The 10,000-nt window shown below is 52.0% G+C and overlaps 1 protein-coding gene across 1 annotated transcript in view; it reads left to right on the top strand.

The window, feature by feature from the left end:
• Positions 1-6,122, top strand: part of LOC139748440 (prolyl 4-hydroxylase subunit alpha-1-like) — a gene marked incomplete at both ends in the record, with an annotated part of 14,004 nt that extends 7,882 nt beyond the window's left edge. Inside the window, 2 exons of the mRNA XM_071661538.1 lie at positions 3,188-3,307; positions 5,931-6,122. Of these exons, the coding sequence (XP_071517639.1) occupies positions 3,188-3,307; positions 5,931-6,122 (312 nt within the window). The remainder of the gene's footprint in view (positions 1-3,187; positions 3,308-5,930) is intronic.
• Positions 6,123-10,000: the final 3,878 nt, after the last annotated feature.

Genomic DNA, 10,000 nt, shown 5'->3' with positions numbered 1-10,000 from the left:
ATCCTTAGTGAGACAATAGCAACATGATCAATCATCCTCAGTGAGAAAACAGCAACATGATCAATCATCCTCAGTAGGGCTACAGCAACATGATCAATCATCCTCAGTAAGGCTGTAGCAACATGATCAATCATCCTCAGTAAGGCTGTAGCAACATGATCAATCATCCTCAGTAAGGCTGTAGCAACATGATCAATCATCCTCAGTAAGGCTGTAGCAACATGATCAATCATCCTCAGTAAGGCTGCAGCAACATGATCAATCATCCTCAGTAAGGCTGCTAGCAACATGATCAATCATCCTCAGTAAGGCTGCAGCAACATGATCAATCATCCTCAGTAAGGCTGCTAGCAACATGATCAATCATCCTCAGTAAGGCTGCAGCAACATGATCAATCATCCTCAGTAAGGCTGCAGCAACATGATCAATCATCCTCAGTAAGGCTGTAGCAACATGAGCAATCATCCTCAGTAAGGCTGTAGCAACATGATCAATCATCCTCAGTAAGGCTGTAGCAACATGATCAATCATCCTCAGTAAGGCTGTAGCAACATGATCAATCATCCTCAGTAAGGCTGTAGCAACATGATCAATCATCCTCAGTAAGGCTCCAGCAACATGATCTGTCATCCTCAGTAAGGCTGCGGTAACATGATTAATCATCCTCAGTAAGGCTGTAGCAACATGATCAATTATCCTCAGTAACGCTGTAGCAACATGATCAGTCATCCTCAGTATGGCTGTAGCAACAAGAGCAATCATCCTCAGTAAGGCTGTAGCAACATGATTAATCATCCTCAGTAAGGCTGTAGCAACATGATCAATCATCCTCAGTAAGGCTGTAGCAACATGATCAATCATCATCAGTGAGACAATAGCAACATGAGCAATCATCCTCAGGGAAACAATAGCAACATGATCAATCATCCTCAGTAAGGCTGCAGCAACATGATCAATCATCCTCAGTAAGGCTGCAGGAACATGATCACTCATCCTAAGTAAGGCTGTAGCAACATGACCAATCATACTCAGTGAAACAATGGCAACATGATCAATCATCCTCAGTGAAAGAATAGCAACATGATCAATCATCCTCAGTAAGGCTGTAGCAACCTGATCAATTATCCTCAGTAAGGCTGCAGCAAAATGATCAGTCATCCTCAGTAAGGCTGCAGCAACATGATCTGTCATCCTCAGTAAGGCTGCAGTAACATGATGAATCATCCTCAGTAAGGCTGTAGCAACATGATCAATTATCCTCAGTAACGCTGTAGCAACATGATCAATCATCCTCAGTAAGGCTGTAGCAACATGATTAATCCTCCTCAGTAAGGCTGTAGCAACATGATCAATCACCCTCAGTAAGGCTGTAGCAACATGGTCAATCATCATCAGTGAGACAATAGCAACATGATCAATCATCCTCAGTGAAACAATAGCAACATGATCAATCATCCTCAGTAAGGCTGCAGCAACATGATCAATCATCCTCAGTAAAGCTGCAGGAACATGATCAATCATCCGCAGTAAGGCTGTAGCAGCATGATCAATCATCCTCAGTAAGGCTGTAGCAACATGACCAATCATCCTTAGTGAGACAATGGCAACATGATCAATCATCCTCAGTAAGGCTGCAGCAACATGAGCAATCATCCTCAGTAAGGCTGCAGCAACATGAGCAATCATTCTCAGCAAGGCTGCAGCAACATGATCAATCATCCTCAGTAAGGCTGCAGCAACATGATCAATCTTCCTCAGCAAGGCTGCAGCAACATAAGCAATCATCCTCAGTAAGGCTGCAGCAACATGATCAATCATCCTCAGTAAGGCTGCAGCAACATGATCAATCATCCTCAGTAAGGCTGTAGCACCATGATCAATCATCCTCAGTAAGGCTGCAGCAACATGATCAATTATCCTCAGTAAGGCTGCAGCAACATGAGCAATCATCCTCAGTAAGGCTGTAGCAACATGAGCAATCATCCTCAGTAAGGCTGCAGCAACATGAGCAATTATCCTCAGTAAGGCTGCAGCAACATGATCAATCATCCTCAGTAAGGCTGTAGCAACATGAGCAATCATCCTCAGTAAGGCTGCAGCAACATGATCAATCATCCTCAGTAAGGCTGTAGCAACATGAGCAATCATCCTCAGTAAGGCTGCAGCAACATGAGCAATTATCCTCAGTAAGGCTGTAGCAACATGATCAATCATCCTCAGTAAGGCTGCAGCAACATGATCAGTCATCCTCAGTAAGGCTGCAGCAACATGAGCGATTATCCTCAGTAAGGCTGTAGCAACATGAGCAATCATCCTCAGTAAGGCTGCAGCAACATGAGCAATTATCCTCAGTAAGGCTGTAGCAACATGAGCAATCATCCTCAGTAAGGCTGCAGCAACATGATGAATCATCTTCAGTAAGGCTGTAGCAACATGATCAATCATCCTCAGTAAGGCTGTAGCAACATGATCAGTCATCCTCAGTAAGGCTGCAGCAACATGAGCAATTATCCTCAGTAAGGCTGTAGCAACATGAGCAATCATCCTCAGTAAGGCTGCAGCAACATGAGCAATTATCCTCAGTAAGGCTGCAGCAACATGATCAATTATCCTCAGTAAGGCTGCAGCAACATGATCAATTATCCTCAGTAAGGCTGTAGCAACATGAGCAATCATCCTCAGTAAGGCTGTAGCAACATGATCAATCATCCTCAGTTAGGCTGTAGCAACATGATCAATCATCCTCACTAAGGCTTTACTGATCACTACTGCATCATCGCCATTAAGGATGTATGATAAAACTTCATCATTCATTAACAGGCCAGTGTATTGTCAACTTGTATCCTATGTTTTCTCTTCAGGTGTAACTAAGGTTTCGTTACATGTCCTTACTATCTCAACATAAGCTGCACATCAAGTACTGAGGACAGAAGGTCTTTGAAGCCGACAGTCACTCAGTCCAACATCGTTTTAAGACTAAGGTTAACGAGGCATTTGGAAGAGATGTCACACGGCGAAATCTGACTCGTTTTTCCCTTCAGGTTAAACGACAGATTTAAAATAATGACACACAGGGAGAACAGATTGTTTTTATTCCCCTCATGTTTAACTAGATAGTTGGAATGTCATAGGAGGGAAACTAAGCTATTCTTTCCCTCTCTCCCTCCCTCTCCCCCTGCCGTCTAGCACGACGAAGAATGGACTGACGACGACGAAGATTACTTCCCTCTTCCTCTGTCCAAATCCACGAACCAATGGCTGAAGGATCGGCGCTTCGCTCAGGTCTGCCGTGGTGCATATAAGACGGTAAGTCCGGTCGATAGCATCTGTGTATATAACGCTGTGAGACGGAGGATATTGATTCATCACACGGTTGTGATGGTGCGGTCTTCACACAGTAGTGATGATGCGTTCTTCACACGGTAGTGATGATAAGGATAAACCTGAAGAATCTTGAACGTTGAGGAGGTGGTAGAATTTAGTATGGAGACTTGAGTACATAGATCAGTTGGATTATGTCTGTATAGAGAGAAGAACACTTACAACGCTGATGCAGTTTCACTTTCTTGAAGGACGGGCCAGCCACCAGTTACTGTTTAAGGCCAGGAGTTGGTAGGGCCAGCCACCAGTTACTGGTTAAGGCCAGGGGTTGGTAGGGCCAGCCACCAGTTACTGGTTATGGCCAGGAGTTGGTAGGGCTAGCCACCAGTTACTGTTTAAGGCCGGGAGTTGGTAGGGCCAGCCACCAGTTACTGGTTATGGCCAGGAGTTGGTAGGGCCAGCCACCAGTTACTGGTTATGGCCAGGAGTTGGTAGGGCCAGTCACCAGTTACTGGTTATGGCCAGGGGTTGGTAGGGCCAGCCACCAGTTACTGGTTATGGCCAGGAGTTGGTAGGGCCAGCTACCAGTTACTGGTTATGGCCAGGGGTTGGTAGGGCCAGCCACCAGTTACTGGTTAAGGCCAGGAGTTGATCGGGCCAGCCACCAGTTACTGGTTATGGCCAGGAGTTGATCGGGCCAGCCACCAGTTACTGGTTATGGCCAGGAGTTGGTAGGGCCAGCCACCAGTTACTGGTTAAGGCCAGAGGTTGGTAGGGCCAGCCACCAGTTACTGGTTAAGGCCAGGAGTTGGTAGGACCCCACGAATCACACGATTGATATAGTCAACTGTGATCACCTCATTATCTTGAGTGAGAGATGTGAAGTGACCTTTGGGTATTTTGATAGCCAAGGGCGTCTCTTACAGCAGCAAGTCCTGTGCCTGCTCAGCACCTGTGGTCTCCCACTTCTCGTTCCCTCCACCTCTGACACATATATCCTCTTGGTCAATCTTTCCTCACTCATTCTTTCCATGTGACCAAACCATTTCAAAACACCCTCTTCTGCTCTCTCAACCACGCTCTTTTTATTACCACACATCTCTCTTACCCTTTCATTACTTACTCGATCAAACATATTGTCCACTAACATTTCATTTCCAGCACATCCACACTCCTCCGCACTACTCTATCAATAGCCCACGCCTCGCAACCATATAACATTGTTGGAACCACTATTCCTTTAAACATACCCAATTTTGCTCTCCGAGATAACGCTCTCGCGTTCCACACATTCTTTATCGCTCCCAGAACCTTCGCCCCCTCCCCCACCTTGTGACTCACTTCCGCTTCTATGGTTCCATTCGCTGCTAAGTCCACTCCCAGATATCTAAAACACCACTTCTTCCAATTTTTCTCCATTCAAACTTACTTCTCGACCCAACTGAACCTAATAACCTTGCCTTTATTTAAATTTACTCTCAACTTCCTCCTTTCACGCACTTTTCCAAACTCAGTCATCTAACCTAACCTAACCTAAACTAACCAATCACTTTCCTCTTTTCCTACTCGTACAAACTTTTCACTGCTTCTAGCGACTCAACTCCCCCACCATATATTCTTAATACCTTCCACAGAGCATCTCTATCAACTCTATCATATGCCTTCTCCAGATCCATAAATGCTACATACAAATCCATTTGCATTTCTAAGTATTTCTCACATACATTCTTCAAAGCAAACACCTGATCCACACATCCTCTACCACTTCTGAAACCACACTGCTCTTCCCCAATCTGATGCTCTGTACATGCCTTCACCCTCTCAATCAATACCCTCCCATATAATTTCCCAGGAATACTCAACAAACTTATACCTCTGTAATTTGGACACTCACCTTTATCTCCTTTGCCTTTGTACAATGGCACTATGCATGCATTCCGCCAATCCTCAGGCACTTCACCATGATCCATACATTCACTGAATATCCTAACCAACCAGTTAGCAACACAGCCAACCGCTTTTTTGATAAATTCCATTGCAATACCATCCAAACCTGCCACCTTGCCGGCTTTCATGTTCCGTAAAGCTTTTACTACCTCTTCTCTGTTTACCAAACCGATCTCCCTAACCCTCTTACTTCGCACACCACCTCGACCAAAACACCCTATATCTGCCACTCTATCATCTAACACAACAACCCTTCAAAATGCTCACTTCATCTATCTCTCACCCCATCACTACCTGTTATCACTTCATCTCCCTCTCACCCCATTACTACCTGTTATCACTCCATCTCCCTCTCACCCCATCACTACCTGTTATTACTCCATCTCCCTCTCACCCCATCACTACCTGTTATCACTCCATCTCCCTCTCACCCCATCACTACCTGTTATTACTCCATCTCCCTCTCACCCCATCACTACCTGTTATCACTCCATCTCCCTCTCACCCCATCACTACCTGTTATCACCTCCACACTTGCCCCCTTCAACGAGGTTCCCATTTGTTCTCTTGTCTTACGCACTTTATTGACCTTCTTACAAAACATCTTTTTCTCCACCCTGGGCACGCTGAGGGAGTGTGTAATACATAGATGTCATTACAGGACGACCACGTCACTACTAGGTGTCATGTGTCTGATCGCGGGGTGCCCTACCTCACGCTGCAGCCCGTGCGCTACGAACAGCTGCATGACAACCCTGAGATCTACGTCTTCTACGATGTCCTGAGCGACTCTGAGATCGCTATCATCAAAGATCTTTCTGAGGCTGAGGTATGGTACCGGGTCCTGGGTGAGGTATGGTACCGGGTCCTGGGTGAGGTATGGTACCGGGTCCTGGGTGAGGTATGGTACCGGGTCCTGGGTGAGGTATGGTACCGGGTCCTGGGTGAGGTATGGTACCGGGTCCTGGGTGAGGTATGGTACCGGGTCCTGGGTGAGGTATGGTACCGGGTCCTGGGTGAGGTATGGTACCGGGTCCTGGGTGAGGTATGGTACCGGGTCCTGGGTGAGGTATGGTACCGGGTCCTGGGTGAGGTATGGTACCGGGTCCTGGGTGAGGTATGGTACCGGGTCCTGGGTGAGGTATGGTACCGGGTCCTGGGTGAGGTATGGTACCGGGTCCTGGGTGAGGTATGGTACCGGGTCCTGGGTGAGGTATGGTACCGGGTCCTGGGTGAGGTATGGTACCGGGTCCTGGGTGAGGTATGGTACCGGGTCCTGGGTGAGGTATGGTACCGGGTCCTGGGTGAGGTATGGTACCGGGTCCTGGGTGAGGTATGGTACCGGGTCCTGGGTGAGGTATGGTACCGGGTCCTGGGTGAGGTATGGTACCGGGTCCTGGGTGAGGTATGGTACCGGGTCCTGGGTGAGGTATGGTACCGGGTCCTGGGTGAGGTATGGTACCGGGTCCTGGGTGAGGTATGGTACCGGGTCCTGGGTGAGGTATGGTACCGGGTCCTGGGTGAGGTATGGTACCGGGTCCTGGGTGAGGTATGGTACCGGGTCCTGGGTGAGGTATGGTACCGGGTCCTGGGTGAGGTATGGTACCGGGTCCTGGGTGAGGTATGGTACCGGGTCCTGGGTGAGGTATGGTACCGGGTCCTGGGTGAGGTATGGTACCGGGTCCTGGGTGAGGTATGGTACCGGGTCCTGGGTGAGGTATGGTACCGGGTCCTGGGTGAGGTATGGTACCGGGTCCTGGGTGAGGTATGGTACCGGGTCCTGGGTGAGGTATGGTACCGGGTCCTGGGTGAGGTATGGTACCGGGTCCTGGGTGAGGTATGGTACCGGGTCCTGGGTGAGGTATGGTACCGGGTCCTGGGTGAGGTATGGTACCGGGTCCTGGGTGAGGTATGGTACCGGGTCCTGGTGAGGTATGGTACCGGTCTGGGTGAGGTATGGTACCAGGGTCCTGGGTGAGGTATGGTACCGGTCCTGGGTGAGGTATGGTACCGGGTCCTGGGTGAGGTATGGTACCGGGTCCTGGTGAGGTATGGTACCGGGTCCTGGGTGAGGTATGGTACCGGGTCCTGGGTGAGGTATGGTACCGGGTCCTGGGTGAGGTATGGTACCGGGTCCTGGGTGAGGTATGGTACCGGGTCCTGGGTGAGGTATGGTACCGGGTCCTGGGTGAGGTATGGTACCGGGTCCTGGGTGAGGTATGGTACCGGGTCCTGGGTGAGGTATGGTACCGGGTCCTGGTGAGGTATGGTACCGGGTCCTGGGTGAGGTATGGTACTGGGTCCTGGGTGAGGTATGGTACCGGGTCTGGGTGAGGTATGGTACCGGGTCCTGGGTGAGGTATGGTACCGGGTCCTGGGTGAGGTATGGTACCGGGTCCTGGGTGAGGTATGGTACCGGGTCCTGGGTGAGGTATGGTACCGGGTCCTGGGTGAGGTATGGTACCGGGTCCTGGGTGAGGTATGGTACCGGGTCCTGGGTGAGGTATGGTACCGGGTCCTGGGTGAGGTATGGTACCGGGTCCTGGGTGAGGTATGGTACCGGGTCCTGGGTGAGGTATGGTACCGGGTCCTGGGTGAGGTATGGTACCGGGTCCTGGGTGAGGTATGGTACCGGGTCCTGGGTGAGGTATGGTACCGGGTCCTGGGTGAGGTATGGTACCGGGTCCTGGGTGAGGTATGGTACCGGGTCCTGGGTGAGGTATGGTACCGGGTCCTGGGTGAGGTATGGTACCGGGTCCTGGGTGAGGTATGGTACCGGGTCCTGGGTGAGGTATGGTACCGGGTCCTGGGTGAGGTATGGTACCGGGTCCTGGGTGAGGTATGGTACCGGGTCCTGGGTGAGGTATGGTACCGGGTCCTGGGTGAGGTATGGTACCGGGTCCTGGGTGAGGTATGGTACCGGGTCCTGGGTGAGGTATGGTACCGGGTCCTGGGTGAGGTATGGTACCGGGTCCTGGCTGAGGTATGGTACCGGGTCCTGGGTGAGGTATGGTACCGGGTCCTGGCTGAGGTATGGTACCGGGTCCTGGGTGAGGTATGGTACCGGGTCCTGGGTGAGGTATGGTACCGGGTCCTGGGTGAGGTATGGTACCGGGTCCTGGGTGAGGTATGGTACCGGGTCCTGGGTGAGGTATGGTACCGGGTCCTGGGTGAGGTATGGTACCGGGTCCTGGGTGAGGTATGGTACCGGGTCCTGGGTGAGGTATGGTACCGGGTCCTGGGTGAGGTATGGTACCGGGTCCTGGGTGAGGTATGGTACCGGGTCCTGGGTGAGGTATGGTACCGGGTCCTGGGTGAGGTATGGTACCGGGTCCTGGGTGAGGTATGGTACCGGGTCCTGGGTGAGGTATGGTACCGGGTCCTGGGTGAGGTATGGTACCGGGTCCTGGGTGAGGTATGGTACCGGGTCCTGGGTGAGGTATGGTACCGGGTCCTGGGTGAGGTATGGTACCGGGTCCTGGGTGAGGTATGGTACCGGGTCCTGGGTGAGGTATGGTACCGGGTCCTGGGTGAGGTATGGTACCGGGTCCTGGGTGAGGTATGGTACCGGGTCCTGGGTGAGGTATGGTACCGGGTCCTGGGTGAGGTATGGTACCGGGTCCTGGGTGAGGTATGGTACCGGGTCCTGGGTGAGGTATGGTACCGGGTCCTGGTGAGGTATGGTACCGGGTCCTGGGTGAGGTATGGTACCGGGTCCTGGGTGAGGTATGGTACCGGGTCCTGGGTGAGGTATGGTACCGGGTCCTGGGTGAGGTATGGTACCGGGTCCTGGGTGAGGTATGGTACCGGGTCCTGGGTGAGGTATGGTACCGGGTCCTGGGTGAGGTATGGTACCGGGTCCTGGGTGAGGTATGGTACCGGGTCCTGGGTGAGGTATGGTACCGGGTCCTGGGTGAGGTATGGTACCGGGTCCTGGGTGAGGTATGGTACCGGGTCCTGGGTGAGGTATGGTACCGGGTCCTGGGTGAGGTATGGTACCGGGTCCTGGGTGAGGTATGGTACCGGGTCCTGGGTGAGGTATGGTACCGGGTCCTGGGTGAGGTATGGTACCGGGTCCTGGGTGAGGTATGGTACCGGGTCCTGGGTGAGGTATGGTACCGGTCCTGGGTGAGGTATGGTACCGGGTCCTGGGTGAGGTATGGTACCGGGTCCTGGGTGAGGTATGGTACCGGGTCCTGGGTGAGGTATGGTACCGGGTCCTGGGTGAGGTATGGTACCGGGTGTGGGTGAGTATGTACGCCTGGTGAGGTATGTACGGTCTTAGGTATGTACCGGTCCTGGGTGAGGTATGTACCGGTCCTGGTGAGGTATGGTGGTCCTGGGTGAGGTTGTCCGGTCGGTGAGGTGGTACGGTGGGTCTGGGTGAGGTATGGTCCGGTCTGGCGAGGTCTGGTAGGACCGGGTCTGGTGAGTTGTACCGGGTCCTGGGTGAGGTGTACCGGGTCCTGGGTGGGTATGGTACCGGTCCTGGGTAGGTAGGTCCTTGGGTGAGGTATGGTACCGGGTCCTGGTGGAGGTGGTTGTAGGTATGACGGTCTGGGTGAGGTATGGTACCGGGTCCGGGTGAGGTATGGTACCGTTCCTGGTGAGGTACGGTCGGTCCGGTAGGTCCGGGGTTTGAGGTATGGTACGGGTCCTGTGGTAGTAGGTCCGGGTCCTGGTGGGTGAGGTATGGTACCGGGTCCTGGTGAGGTATGGTACCGGGTCCTG

Source organism: Panulirus ornatus, unplaced genomic scaffold (genome assembly GCF_036320965.1).
Source record: "Panulirus ornatus isolate Po-2019 unplaced genomic scaffold, ASM3632096v1 CTG_2554_pilon, whole genome shotgun sequence".
In the NCBI taxonomy this organism is placed as follows: domain Eukaryota; kingdom Metazoa; phylum Arthropoda; class Malacostraca; order Decapoda; family Palinuridae; genus Panulirus; species Panulirus ornatus.
The sequence above is the reverse complement of the archived record's forward strand: the minus strand, read 5'-3'. Positions and strand labels throughout refer to the sequence as shown.